Genomic DNA, 16,053 nt, shown 5'->3' with positions numbered 1-16,053 from the left:
TTTACTAATTTCTAATTTAAGTAGCAATAGAAGACCTATTCCTGCATGAAACAATCTTGCAATATTATTTTTATTTTGGCGTTTTCTGTCATATCCCAAACAAAAAGATGAAATTTTCAGTACCATGATTTATATTATTTAATAGATATTCTCTCTTATTATTTGGTATCTTTGTTCTTGAATGTCTTTTTATAAGGATTTTATACATAATGACCTTTTAAATTTAATTTTATTGATGTATTTAGTCCTTTGTCTTTTTTTCTTCCAGTTTTATTGAGATACAACTGACATACAGCACTGTACAAGTTTAAGGTGTGCAGGGTGATGTTGACTTACATATATCATGAAATGGTTATCCCGATAAGTTTAGTGAACATCCATCATCTCATCTAGATACAAAATCAAAGAAATAGGAAAAAAAATTTCCTTTTGATGAGAATTCTTAGGATTTAAGAACTCTAAACATAAGATAGGAAAAATGGGGAGTTGCTGTTCAACAGGTATAAAATTTCAGTCATGCAAGATGAATAAATTCCTGAAATCTGCTATACAATATTGTGCCTGTAGTTAACATATTGTATTGTGCAGTTAAAATTGTTTTTGGAGAGTGGGTTTCATTTTAGGAGTAAATACAGCAGGAGTCATAATGGTAGAAATTCTAAAAATCCACAAATGAATGAGTTAATCCATATATTATAATCCACTATGCAAACACTAGTTCACAAATTACAGGACAAGATAAGAATTTTGGGATTGAGGGTGAAGGTTAGAGAGCCAGAGATGATTGGGATTTTGAGCTTCAGTGACTAAGGCAAGGCTGTTGATATTAATAATTTCATTTAAGCTTATTCGGCATTATAGAATTTTGCCAGGCTCAAATCTCTCTTAAACTTTCCTAAAAAGTGTGGGAATTAACTTATCAGTCTTACTAGCAAATATCCTTATCCATGCTGATTTTTCTTAAGGATCATACAACTGGGCATGAATGAAGGAGAGATGGTAACCAAAATTACTTTGATGAAGAAAAAATGCTATTGATACTGGAAAATTTTTACCAAAAGTCCAGACTTTTGTTTAACTCCTCCAAAATAATTTGGGTGAGGAACAGAAAACACAAAGGAAAAATAAACACACATATACACACTGAAGCTGAGGAACAAGAAAACAAAGAAGCAGTTTATTCAGCGGAGAAGCAAAGTTAAATGCTCAGAGAAGAGTGTGGGCCTCCTAGTGAGCGAGGGGTGCGCCACAGGGTTTTTTGATCCCCTTTTAATCTTATTTTTAGCCCTTTGAATGGGTGGGGTCTTTTGATTAGGGGCGGAATATTTATTGAGAGGAGGGTTGAGGCCTGGATTGCACCAGGTTGAATCAGCTTCTGGTACTGTGCATCCAACTCCTGAAGCCACTGTACATGCACTCTAAGAGTTCTCCCTTAAATTTTCCCTTACTATTTGAGTGCCACACATGGAAGGTCATTCAGAGTCATCAGCAATCTGTGCATTTTATTGTGCATGCTCCATGGTCTTCATGGTGAGAGTTTCTTGCTCAGATGCTACCTACGGAGTTTCGGCCTTAGTTGCCACTCCTCCATGTGTCATGGCCTCATTAAGTGCAAAACAAGGAGGTGGCTTTGGCTTCTGCCTAATGCCTATACATGAGGTGGTGGTTCTTGGGCCTGGACCTGTCTGTCCTGCCTCACTCTCCATTTTCATGAGGAGTGGTTGATTCATGCTAAGAAATTTCTATGACAAGGACAATTAACCATAAGTACTTAAATTTGTGATATTAATGCCTCACGGCCTGTGTTCATTTAAAGTGAAATGTATAAATTCTTTCTTTTCTGGAAGATTTTCCTTTTCTTGCTGGGCAGTCAGTGTTGTTTCATTTTGTTTTCAGCCAAAAGAAAAAGGATCCACAAGAGTTCATGCCCTGAACAATGTCAACAAAGCACTGCAGGTCTTGCAGAAAAATAATGTAAGTGGAGCCCTGGACATGCCATGAGACAGCATGCTTAATGTTTGAGTGAGGGCTTTGGCCCCAAATACAGAGAAAGCATTTCAAGTTCTCTTACAAATCAAAGCAATTCTTATTAAGAGCACGTATTCTAGTTCAAGTGTATCTGCTTGTGGCTAATGTGATTCAGGAAGTAAATGCACCAGGGGCAGGGAAAGGTGTGACCTAGACCTGATTGGCCACTTCATGTTTTTTTCAGATTCTATGTGGTGCAGTTATATTTGGAGGACAGATTAAGTGCTGTGGTAAACTCAGTTCTTTATAGCAGTGTTCCGTGCAACAAATGACTTTTACTTGACTGGCTATAGCTTTTTTAGGTATAAAGTATGCTCACACACGATGATGATTAAGTTTGTTTGAATTAAGCCAACATTTATAACACATTCAAGTAAGAAACTTACACAGAGAAATCACTATTTCAACTCAGCCTAAGAGCTGCAAATTTGTTTTCTGTTCTATGTTTGATTTAGTTTAACTAGAAGAAAATACATGTGTGGTAACAGAAAAAATCAACAATCGTACCTAAACAAGTATGTAGAATAAAGGAGTTCTTATCTCGTCAGAGTGATTTTGAGATTCCTCCCCTCTATCTTGACATTGGAGGCAGCCCTCCTTATTAACTTCCTATAATCTTTCTAATCAACCAATAGATTTACTAGGCACTTTTAGTAGCTTCCTAATTACATTATGTCTCTCTTTCAAGGATAAATTCAAATAATTGATCCCATACTCTTGAAATAACCATAATTAGTGATAGATCAGTAATGACGTATATTCCCCTAAATATTGCTCAGCTCATCTGGCAGGGAGAGGACATCATTCTGGAAATAGAAGTAAAAACTGTGCAGCAATTGGTCAATTTTATGAAAGGCTATTGTCGTATTTAACCCGTAGAAATTATTTTACAGAAACATATTTTTTATTATTTTCCTGGAGTGATTAACTCTATATTTTCAAATTTTCTGCATCAGAATAACATAGTCTATGGAATATATGCCTTATTATTAGTCCTATAGAAGCTTTTGAAAAATAAGTGTCATATAGACTAAGAGAAGGTTTTAATTATATTAAGCACTTGCACAAAGAAAATGTCTTTTTATGAAACTGACATGCTACCTACTGTACTAATGAGGCACCTAGAAAATGTCTTTTTAAATATCAATTCCCTATATTCCATTATGAAATATAAGAGCAAAGAAAACCACAGAAAATTCAAAGAATTATTAGACTCAATCTATTTGAAGTAGTTGAGCTTTTCCCACCAAAAAAAGGTCACATTAAAACATAGGCTGGTGGATCTTTTCTAAAGTAGTGGATTAAGATAGCCATAGATCCTTTTTGATAAGAGGTTTTTTTTTTCACATAACTGATTATAAATTATGAATTTATGGGGTTTTCTGAATGCATTATAACTATTAATTTCACAATTCTCAATATAGGCCCAGAAGAAATCCTGGCAATAAAATAGAAAAACCATAAAATAAAATCTCTGTAACTTTGAGAATAACCTCATATTTCTTAGATGTGAAACCAAAGGCATGATTCAAAAAAAATTCATCAAAATTATGAGTTGTTCTTATGTTCTAGATATGTCCTTTATGTATTGCAGATATATTTTCCTTCTTTGCGGATTAAAATTTTAACTTACTTCATCTTTTTATGAAGAGAGGTTCTTTGTTTTGATGTAGCTCATTTTTATAAACTTTCGCTTTATAATTTCGTGTCCTGTTTAAGGAATTTTTGCCAGTGGAAAGCCATTGTGCTGTTACATTTTGTTGTTACCCCTATAAGTTTTGCTATTTTACAATTTTAATTTAGATCATTATTTCACCTGGAAATGACTGATTATTGTGTGTGATATGAGAAACGGGTTAAGATTTAGGTTACTATTTTCACTTGGAATCTAAATGACAACACTGTTAACAAAGAATGTTGTTTGCCCATTGATCTCCAGTACTAAGTGTGTCATAAATTTTCTTCAATACACATGTAGTTTGCTTCTGGACTTTAGTTCATTTCCATTGTCCTATTTGTCTATGCCTGCATGGATACCATACCATATGGAATACTGTAGTTTTATAATCTTGTCTGCTGGTCTGGGTTCTCCCACTTTTTTCTTGTTTTATATTTTCTGGCTATTTGGCCATTTGTATTTCTATGCTCATTTTACAATCATCTTTTTAATTTCCACATAAATCTTCTTTTGAATATAATGAACATTAAGTCTATAGATCACTTTTGGAGGAAATGACACCTTTACACTATTGATTTTATCAGGTTTCTTCTAATTTTTTCTTCTATAGTTCATGTTTTTAGTTTTGGGTTTCATTGAATAAAAAAAAAAAATCCATTGAAAAAAATGGACAACAAACTTTAACAAGGACTTCATAAAAGAGGATTTTTCAGATGTTCCAGAATAATATGAAAATGTGTTTAACCAGACTATCAATTGGGGATATTAAAATTACAATGGGAGTTCCCCTCGTGGTGCAGTGGTTGACGAATCCGACTAGGAACCATGAGGTTGCAGGTTCGATCCCTGCCCTTGCTCAGTGGGTTAAGGATCCGCCGTTGCTGTGAGCTGTGGTGTAGGTTGTCGACGCGGCTCAGATCCTGCGTTGCTGTGGCTCTGACATAGGCCGGTGGCTATAGCTCCGATTCGACCCCTAGCCTGGGAACCTCCATATGCCGCAGGAGCGGCCCAAGAAATGGCATAAAGACAAAAAAAAAAAAAAAAAATTACAATGAGCTACCAATACAAACTGACAAAAATGGTTGAAATTAGATTCATAATGCCAAGTGTAGATGAGGGTATAGAATAACTTGAACTCTCACAACTAACTGGTGTAAATGCAAATCAGACAATCGCTGAAAATAGTTTGGCATTATATAATAACTATGATGAAAATGTACATTTTCTATGACCCAACAATTTCATTCCTTGGCTCATAACAGAAATACATTACAGTGTTTGGCAAAAGACTCAGATATATGTATGAATGTTTAAGAAGTGAGACACAAAAGTATACCTACTATACAACGCCTACTTTTGAGGCGTTGAAGATATTCCATGTTTTGACCTGGTAATTTTTACACAGGTGCATTTGCTTTAAGGAAATTTATCAAGCTGTATACTTGAGTATAGTTTTCTGGATGTAGACTATAAATTAAAAAAAATTAAAATGAGGAATATATGAAGGAAAAGTAAACCTGATCTTACAACCTCTCAAACTCCAAATTATGGCTGTATTTATCAATCTGACCATAGACTCTGTATTTTATCATGAAATTGTTTAATAAAATATGATAAGTGAATACACGAAATTAGAATGTGATTCATGTAGTTTATGGATCTTTTCTCAGAAGGCCAATTTCATACTGAAAATAGAAAATCTTGACAATCTCCACTTGTTTTAACAAGGAATGACCCCCAAATGAGGGTTAAATTAAATAAGGAACCCTTCAAGAGCACATTTCCACAAAGATCACATTTGAGCTAGGGCCCAAATGGGGAATGGCTTATAACTGAGATCTCTGTATTAAAGGACAAAACTTTGAATAAAACATTCTCAAGTGTAAACTAAAACTTTAGAATGAAATAGCCTTTACCCCAGTTAGCCCCAAACCAAAAGACACTGAATAGAAATGCTCAAAAGTAAATGTATTATCATTTTTTACTCCTCCATTATTTTGTAGTGAAAGAAAGTACAAAAGAAAATCGAAAATACTCCAAGAGACATACTTATAGTCTCTGATTATTACCATTAATAATAAATGTACAATTAAATCAAAAAGAATGTTCAAGAGCAGAATTTTTTTCCTAAAAATGGGCTTGTATGTTCTATATCAGATGAATACATGAGGCTGGAGAAGGCTTATAAATAAATCAGCATATTAAGTAAAATAGTAGATAGAATCATTTCAAATTTCCTTTTAAAAATCACAAATTCTCAAATTAGAATGAATTACAGGAGGCATTGATTGGAGATTTTGAGTAATCATACCTTGAACAGAAAAATGTTAGTGTATTTACATTCATTGCATTATTTATTGTGTACTATATGTCATGTTGTATTCTGGATGATAGGAATACTGTAGTCAGTGATCAGAACAAACACAATCCTTTATATCATGGACTTTAAAGTCACGCACCAGAGAACATTAACTATGTATAGGATGTAGTGATAACTAAGTGAATGAAGAAAAGATATAAACAGAATAGGAGGTGTGGGAAGACATTTGGTTAGGTTGTCTTATGGGTAGAGACTGGAAGGAAGCAAGAGACAGAGCCATGGGATTATCTGTAGGAAAATGGTCCAGGCAGGGGGATAAAAAGACCTTGAGATAAAAAAGCATTTGGAAATAGGACTCAGTTGATGGAGAAGACTGTGTGGAGGAAAAAAATGTAGTAAAGAAGGGAATCAGAGAGGTGGCAGGGTGGGGCTGGAAAGGGGAGAGCATGGGGAGCCATGGTAAGGGTTTGAATTTAGTTGTAAATGAGGTGACAATGACTAAAAATAAAAGGACTATTCTAAATTAAATGGGTAATAAAACAAGTTATTTTAAAAGTCAGATATAGGAATATTAATTAAAAAAACTCATAAGTATTTAGAAATACCATTTTTATCCAAGAAAGTTAAAAATCAATAATTAAAACATAATACAACTTACTGCATAATAGAAATACTACTAAAACCATAAAGAATAAAGATAGAATATATTTTTATTCAGATCCTTTAATTTACCATTGTCAGATTATAATACATTTAGCATTAAAGAAAAAAATTGAGAGTTCAAATAGCATGAACAGGCTGTAGATTTAATAATTATTTTCTACCTATTGACACGCCAAAACATAGATGATTCTATAAAATATGTGTGAATTATGTATAAGCCTTCTCTCGATAAAGTTGGATTTACAAGGAAAACAGTAGTTTATCGTTTAAATGAATCAAATCCAAATCTGAGTTCTTAGACATTCAGAAAATTCTAACTTTGTTATTATTAGGAATGGTCCAGATATCAGTAGACCTATGCTGTGCCTTTTATAGGCAGGGAAAAATTCTTTTGTTTTTAGCCCATTAAATAATCCACTGATATAGTGTGGATCATTCAATGGACTAAAGTCATCTCATGAAGCCACATGTATCATTGCAAGTCTTAGAATGAATCAAGAAGCTTATGCAAAGATAAAGCTGAAAAGACTGTAAAAAAAGAAATATATACCAACAATGAATGGTGAAGCACCTCAGTGACTAGCCTGAGGTCATAGCCTTTTCTGTCCCTAAACCCAAAGACAAAAAGAGAACTGTTACCTTATTAAACCAATGAAAGCTTTAATCTTGTGAGTGGGTTCACCGGACAACAAGCTCAACCATAGGCATTTAAAGAATAAAATAAAATAAAATAAAAATAAATAAAATAAAATAAAATAAAAATAAATAAAAGAATAAAATAAAATAAAAATAAAAATAAAGAATACAGTTACTCTCAAATCATGGCCTGCTGGAGGAGTTGGGAGAAGATTGATACCTTAGTTTCTCTATCCAATCCTCTAATATTATGTCAGTAGTACTCATTGGTTGAACTCAACCAGAAGCCAGAGGGTAAGAGATTCTGGATGATGGAGTCATCTCAGACTAGGTGGATCATCTCAAAGATGTGAAGAATGTGGGAGGGAGAGCAAGCAGAGAAAACCCAGCACTATAGATAGCTCTATTTATTTATTTTTTCCTATCAGAAGCTTTGGGAAGCTCTACATTGAGAGCCCTAATGTTGGATAGGGTGCAACCTTGCTGAGTGTACCGGAAGACATTCACTTTTTTTTTTTTTTTTTTTTTGGCTTTTTAGATCTGCACCCGCTGTATATGGATGTTCCTGGCTAGGGGTTGAATCGGAGCTGCCGCTGCTAGCCTAAGCCATATCCACAGCCACAGCAATGCAGGATCCGAGCCACATTTGTGACCTATACCACAGCTCATGGCAATGCTGGATCCTTAACCCACTAAGCAGGGCCAGGGAGCGAACCTGCGTCCTCATGGATACTAGTCAGATTCATTTCTACCGAGCCACGATGGGAACTCTGCCATTCACTTTTGAAGCTATACCACCTCCCCATTCGCTGACAGGGTGTAAAAGTGGTTTCTGGCTAGTTTGGGAACCAGCTGAAATCATGCTCTTTCCCATGCTTCCAGGGAACAACAGGGTCAGAAAAGAAAGACAGACTAAGAGTTACCTTTAACTTCTTGCCTACTACAAAATGTACTATAGGCATAGGAGAAGATAAATATATAAAAAAAATTTCTGGCATACATACAAATAAAAAACAGATAATATATCAGGATGCAGTAAAAATGTCATTAAACGTATAAAAAGGAGAACTTTTAAAGTGCCGAATAGTTAATAATAATATAACACTAGAAATTAACAATACTTTTAAAAATTCAATTTGATTAATTTAAAATGTGTAAGAAACCAAGAGTACAAATTAACGTTTGTGTAGGAAAAAGCATTCCCTGAGAAAACCCATGAGAAATGTCCCCGGTTCTTTCTACCCAGAAGTTCAATTTTTGTCTTGGCCTTTATCTTCATTAAAAAAAAAAAAAAAAAAAAAATTGGGGAGTTCCTGTCGTGGCGCAGTGGTTGATGAATCCGACTAGGAACCATGAGGTTGCGGGTTCTGTCCCTGGCCTTGCTCAGTGGGTTAAGGATCCGGCGTTGCCGTGAGCTGTGATGTAGGTCGCAGACGCGGCTTGGATCTGGTGTTGCTGTGGCTCTGGCATAGGCCGGTGGCTACAGCTCTCATTAGACCCCTAGCATGGGAACCTCCATATGCCGTGAGAGCGGCCTAAGAAAATGGCAAAACAAAAGGAAAAAAAAAATTAAGTTTTCAACCGTATATGTTACAAAAAGAAAAAAAATCCTCTAAGGAAAGTAGGTAGTAAAAGATAAATGAAGACATAAATGAATTATGAAAAAGAAACACTGAATAAATTTAAGAGCTTAGTTCTTTTCAATAAAATAATAAAATAGACTAATCTCATAAATTCAATCATAAAAACAGAGGAAAATAAAGCAAACGTATATAATTTTAACACAGAAAATTTTAAAAATAAGTACAAGAGATAAAGAAACCAGAAGTGGAATCTATGCAGAACTATATATTGATTATTAAAAAAAACAATTAAGTGGATTATACTCTATTTAAAATCATAAACTGCAAGAATTAACATAATGGGATATAGAGTACCTTAATCACTAACCAAAGGAACTTAAGAAATCATATAACACAACTAAACAAAACTTTTGCAAAGACTTCTGAGACCAACTGAACCAGTAGTAAGTTGATTCAACTTTTAAGAAATTGATAACAGCTTGAGGGGGGGGGCCTCCCAATTCTACAAATCTATTGACAAACCTAATTTTGAAAATCACCTGAAAAAAATTAATCCATTTGTTGTTAAAGGGGTATTAGAAACTTTCTTTGTTTGCAGTGGCGGGGGAGGGTGGCTGCACCCACAGCATAGGGAAGTTCATAGGCTGTGGCCTACACCACAGCTGCCACAGAACTGCTCCTTAACCCATGGTGCCACAGTGGGAACTCCAGAAATTTCCTTTTGAAAAGATACTTGTGGTAGTTTCAAGATCTTCTTAGGTCAAGTTCATTTTGTCTTCTTCCTCCTTTCCTAGAGCCTTCTCCAATTTGGCCTATTCCTCTGTCCTAAATGACTACTTTTAGAATGGTCCCTAGTTCTAAACTAGCAACTCAATTTGACCCTGTGCTTCAGTTTCCTTTCTTTTCTCTGTCTTGACTTCTTTCTCTTCTCACTTAAATGACACTCACAGATTTGCTTTGTACAGCTCAGACACCACATTTATGTTCTGATTTACATTCTCTCTGGTGGCTGTTTTAGCATGAAGTTATCTTTCCTATCAATAATTTATTTTTGAAAACCACTTATTGAAAAGGAAGTACCTGTAAGTGCTGTGATTCCTTTATCACAATATTTGCTGAGAGAAAAGCTCTTTTGTAATAAAGTTGGCTGTGGTTTTAAAAAGCAAACAAAAGAAAGAACAAAATCCTGTGAAAGAGGGAATGACTCTACCGAGTGGTTATGCTTGTCTACACACCAGCTCAACATAAAAATGTATCCATAGCTTCCATTTATCTGTGACTTGTTGAAGGTAGATAGCGCAAATTTCAGATAATATAGAAACATCTCTCATACTGCCATTCTCTCATCCCTTTATCTTTTTCCACTCTTATTTGTGGGCAGTCTCCTTTACCAGACATTCTGAATTCCTTTTTTTTAACTCAATCCACTCTCAGATGAAAAGAAATATTTAATGAGTCATTTAAGCTTGTTTATTGATAGATTTTTTTCCCCTCGATATAATTAAATTCCAACCAATGATTTTCTGCTAATACAAATTTGCATGTTTAATCATTTTATGTAAAGTTGAATAATGATTGATTTTTTCACTGGTAAAAAATTTAGCCATTAAAAATCTGGTAGAAAAATAAATAAATAAAAATAAAAAATAAAAAAAATAAGGGAGTTCCCATTGTGGTGCAGTGGAAATTAATCCAACTAGTATCCATGAGGATGCAGTTTCGCTCTCTGGCCTCACTCAGTAAGTGGAGGATCCTACGTTGCTATGGCTGTGGCATAAGCTGGCAGCTGTAGATACGAACTTCCATATGCCTCGACTGCAGCCCTAGAAAGCAAAAAAGCAAAAAAAAAAAAAAAAAAAAAATCTGGTGGGGAGATTTAACTACCTGTGGTGTTTTAAACTGTTCTCCAGATGCACTGATAACTCTCTTCCATTCATTGGTTGATCCCAGTTTGCTTTCCCTCTTCTTCCATACCAAGATTTCCATGTGTATACTTTATGAACCCCAATGCCTTTCTGAAGTCATGGATTGCACTCCATCATTATTTTAAAGAATCTGACAAAAAATATATGTTGGATTACATCCTGGGAATAGAGAAGGATTTTACTGATTTAATATGATTTAATATTAGCTGATACAGTTGTAGATCTCATAATTATGTCCAGTACACTACTCTCATCAATTGTCTATGACAAAGTGGAAACATTTTACCAAGTGTCTTCAAATATACAATGTGAGATAGCACAATGAAAATAAGATAGTTGTTGTACATTATTAAACTACAAATCCAAAGAGAGTACTTAAAAAGCCTCGGGTGAAAATTCAAATTGCAGCTATGTTCAAATATTCAATTAATCACATCATTGAAAATTGTCACTGAATTAGATTGGATGGTCGTCAATGTCACTGATCTGAAAAATGATACAGTGTTGACTCTTATTGGCATATGATCTTAGATAAAGAGGATTCTAAGGTGTTCTTTAAAACTAGTATTTTATGTATCCTTTAAGTATTCGAAAACTTAAATAGCCATAAATATATTTTTTGGAGTATGTCAGAACATAATATCTTTGAGTAAAAACTGCTTCCATTTATCACTCATAAAACCTAGTAGTGTTCAGATATACATTTCAAATTTTTAATTTATGTTAGGCAAGTATTATTTCTTGTGTTAAATTTTCAGTCCATGAAATAGGCCTGTAATATGTCTACACCTTATATATACTCATTCCAGGATCCAGAAAAAAGTATATCCATTTAACTCTGTCACTCACTAACTATAGGATCTTTGTCAAACAATTTCATAACTTTGGATCCTCTTTGTCATCTGTGAAATGTACCAATAAAAATAGTTGTACTTATCTCAAGATATTCTTCTATGGAACATAAAAATATACTCAAGCATGTCTTATAATCTTTAAATTCATATTCTGATGCAATGTGAAATTATTCCTCTTAAAATGAAGCTAGTTATCCCTGAAAATGATTTCATAAGGTGAATGTTTTACCCTCCCTTGCCCCCTATGCATTTCTTGCATCAAGGGGAAATAATATTCAACTTAAAATTGAGGCAATCATTCACTATGATTTGTACACGTGGAGATGTTTTGGGATAATAGTAATGTGGCTACAAAGTATGTTGTAATTAAAATTTTTCTCATTGTCATGAATTTTAGTCATGTATCTTAAAACGTTTTTGCTGTTGTTAGTGCCAAGTTTTTTTTTTTTTTTTCTTAAAATCAGTATACGTGGCTCACAATGGGAAAGCTGTGGCTACTACATGGGGTCCTTGTTGCTAAAGTGGCATTCTATATAGCCACGTATAAGGTACATAGTATTTATAAAAGTTCAAGTTAAATAATATCTTATTGAAAGTATATAAATCTTTTACTCTATATTGTGAAATAATTTTTGAGGACAGTTTTATAGAGAACATCATTTGAAATGTTGCCTTCTAGTGTATAATATTTCATCTAGGAAATCTTGCTTAGCTTAGCTATAAGAACTACTTTGCCAAAAAGTTTAGTTGTACATCTTATGTTCAATAAGATTACCTTCATTGAAATTTTAATTTTGCTATGTTTGCTTTAATTTTCTTTCACCACTTTAATGTTTTAATTTTCTTAAAATTATGACATATTTTAAACGAACTGCTTCAAATCTTTAGTGTCAAAGAGGCAGTATATAAACAAACAAAAACACAGTTCCTTTAAGAATTACCTTGTCAGGGAGTTCCCGTTGTGGCTCAGTAGGTTAAGAACCCAACATAGTATTCATAAGGATGCAGGTTTGATCCTTGGCCTCGCTCAGTGGATTAAGGATCTGGAGTTGCTGTGAGCTGTAGTGTAGGTCACAGACATGGCTCTGACCCTGTGTTGCTGTGAATGTGGTGTAGGCAGGCAGCTACAGCTCTGATTCAACCCCTAGCCCAAGAATTTCCATGTGCCACAGATAAGGCCCTGAAAAAAAAAAAAAAAGAATTACCCTGTGATATATGATTATCATACTCACATCCAAAATAAAAATTTTAACTAATTTCACTAGTCCTTAAGCAATTTGATAAACAGTTTTTTTTTAGTTTATCTCTGTCCTCAATACTTAATATGTGGCATGCGGTGGCTGTTGAAAAATATTTAACAAATGGACAAATAGATAGATATGTCTGAAGTTAGGGATGATATCTTTATAGTGAGTTCCCAGAACTAAGTCTTAAGATGTATTCTAGGTCAAAATGTGCTTTTGAAAGGTATTTTCCAATGCAGATTTCTATATTTGTTTAAAATAAAAAGTAACCTTTGGAATGTGGAGATATGAGAGGGAAGAAAAAAAACCTGCCATTGGAGATCCAAGACCAAAATGGCCAATGCAGCCCACCCTTTATGTTATGTATATTGAACTATTCATCATTTAATAATAAAATATTCAATAAATGCATCTTTCAATGAAAAAATAGGTATGATTTATGCCCATAACTCTTAAAATTTTATATAAGTATTAAACACAGTGTAAGTATAAAAGCACATGCTGCAGGGCAGTGAAACTCCTTTGCTTTCACTGCATTTTTGATCTTTTAAATGCACTATATTTTGAAGGATTATATAAATACTTGAGGAATTTCTCTTGAATATGGAGAAGTCTCTTTAGCTTGACTAATGGTGGCAGATGTTTTGTAAAAGGTACTTAACATATTTAAAAAGCAAATCCTATTTGTCTAGAGTGTTGGAAGGAGCTTCTCAGTTATAAACAGTTTATAAGAAAGAAATGTATGGATCTAAAAGAACTAAATATATCGAAGGTAGAAATTTATGCATCAGGTCTAAGTATCAGGAGAGATATTTATATGATAAATACCAAAGCATAGTTTTCCCCTAAACAATAGTTATTATTTAAGATTCTGGTTAAGAAAATCCACCCAAACTTTTAAATATGATATTTCATGGTTCCTTTCATAATCTTATAATTCTATAGGAAGTTATTTTATAAGATTTAATTTGAAGTACTTTTTGGTTATTTAAACTCACATACCAAGTCTGATAAGTACAAAGATGGTTTACTCTTATCCTTTATATCATACCTAATTAAACTATATGCTCAGATTGTATCCTGCATATTAAAGGAGCAAAAATGACTCCTCCTTAGGTTAAATCTTGAAATCTAAAGTGATCTGGAAGAAGCACATGCTTTGAAACATATGTGAGGAACCTCCTGGCTCTAACCTAATGTCACTTGGCTGAATGATACATGTTTTCATTAATGCCTGTGGCTATGAAATTTCCTTCTCAGTGGTTGTCTACAAAGGCAAGAAGTGGCAGACATTAAGGAAGCAGCAGATTTTATTTACTGGAGATATGATGGTTCCTTTATTGAATGAGATATAACTTTCAATGACATCCAAGCTAGAAATGCAAGTGCTTGAATTATTTACAACTAAAACTGGAAGAGTTTGTCCATCTCCCTGCTACCACCAAAAATTTAAAAAGCATGGAAAATTTTGTAAGAGATTTATTCCTTAGAACTTTGTCAGATCTATCAGAGGAATATCATTCACTTAATTTTATTTATCCTTTTTCTTACTTTTACCTTCTGTTCTGTCCTAAGAAGTTCCATTTTCATTTTTTGACCTGGTTATTGCAATTTGTTTGGGGGGGAGGTCCAAATATTCCTCATTCTAAAGTCAGCATGTACTGCTTTAAGTTCGATGAACTCATCCTGCTATTCTTCTTTCTGTCAAGCTAATTAAAAATAATATAAACTTGTCCAGATCAGTAATCTCCTTTCACTAAGCCATCACATTTCAGGTTTGCTTTAAATCTTATGGTTTTCCTAAATATTCTTAAATCTTAAATATATCAATACTATGTATATAAATCCTTTCACTCTAACCACCATGGGATATCTAAGTTTAGCCTGTAGAAAATATTATTGACCATGCTAGATTGCATCATGCCTTGAAGAAGCTGAGGATAAAACAAATCCTGGGATTAAGAAAAAAAACATATTCTCATGAATAAGCAATGGAAGAGAATTGCTCCTTACGCCCAATGCTTAGCAAAGTCGTTTAGGAGGTTGAACACCAGGAAGTAACAATGCTTTCTGAAATATATATTAATCATAGAATTATTAAATATAAAATTTTACACAAAAATCAGATATTTTAGTCTAAGTGCTAGTGTGGGGACAAAAAAGAAATTCCCTTCTGTTCATGTTCTCACACCTCTGAAATGGATAACAATAGACTATTCTCAAAGCCAATTCCTTAGCTTTCCTAGGTGTATTTCTTTTTTTTTTAAACAGCCTTGCTCATCCTGACTCAAGGGATGTTTTCCTAGGAGTTCACATTTAAATATTCTGCTGGACCTACAATAAGGTTCCATTACATCAAAGCAAATAGTGAGAATTTTCTATTCTCCACAATTACATTTGAATAAAGCATCTTCCACAATAACACTGCCAAACTGAGCCAAAATCTAATGTTACTTTCTGCCTAAAGTCTTAGGCCTGTTTGCAGAAACGCCTAAAGCCAATCTTCATGTGGAAGTGAACCTATTACTACAAAAATTCAATGCATTCTGTTTAATTTTCACACACAATATAAACTTTCACACCTATTCATTTTGTATCAGATGCTTTCATTCTGCAAAACAGGGAAATATAACTTTAGGCATCTTTAGTGACCTCTAGATAGTATTTCCTGCTAATGCTTGTCACAATACTGTTATACACATATACACATACACAGATACACTGAATCCATTTACTAGCATATCATCATATAAATGTTTTTTGTTTTGCTTACTAGATGGAATTATTCATTTAACGTACTTATTTTCATATTTTAATTTTTATTTTCCCTTTTCATAGTTATTTAGAAATTGGATTGATAATCCTTGGAGTTCCCTTTATGGCTCAGCAGTTAACAAATGCGACTAGGATCCATGAGGATGTGGGTTTGATCCCTGGCCTCCTTCAGTGGGTTAAGGATCCAGTGTTGCTGTGAGCTGTGGTGTAGGTCACAGATGTGGCTCAGATCCTTCGTTGCTGTGGCTATTGTGTAGGTTGCAGATGTGACTCGGATCCCGCATTGCTGTGGCTGTTGTGTAGGCCAGTGGCTACAGCTTGGATTCAACTCCCTAGCCTGGGAACTT

The 16,053-nt window shown here is 34.0% G+C and overlaps 1 protein-coding gene across 25 annotated transcripts in view; it reads left to right on the top strand.

Annotated features, from left to right (window-relative positions):
- The window catches only part of DMD (dystrophin), a 2,611,869-nt gene that overhangs the window by 833,728 nt on the left and 1,762,088 nt on the right, over positions 1–16,053 (top strand). For all 25 annotated transcript variants that reach the window (XM_021079543.2, XM_085006422.1, XM_085006420.1 and 22 more), the window contains 1 exon segment: positions 1,897–1,974. In XM_021079543.2, the coding sequence (XP_020935202.1) occupies positions 1,897–1,974 (78 nt within the window).

Source organism: Sus scrofa, chromosome X, assembly GCF_054392235.1.
Source record: "Sus scrofa isolate SSC_HxYL_T2T_F1_AM1 chromosome X, Sscrofa_HxYL_maternal_Yorkshire_Landrace_v2.0, whole genome shotgun sequence".
In the NCBI taxonomy this organism is placed as follows: domain Eukaryota; kingdom Metazoa; phylum Chordata; class Mammalia; order Artiodactyla; family Suidae; genus Sus; species Sus scrofa.
Note: the sequence above shows the minus strand (reverse complement) of the source record. Positions and strands in the feature narration are given on the sequence as shown.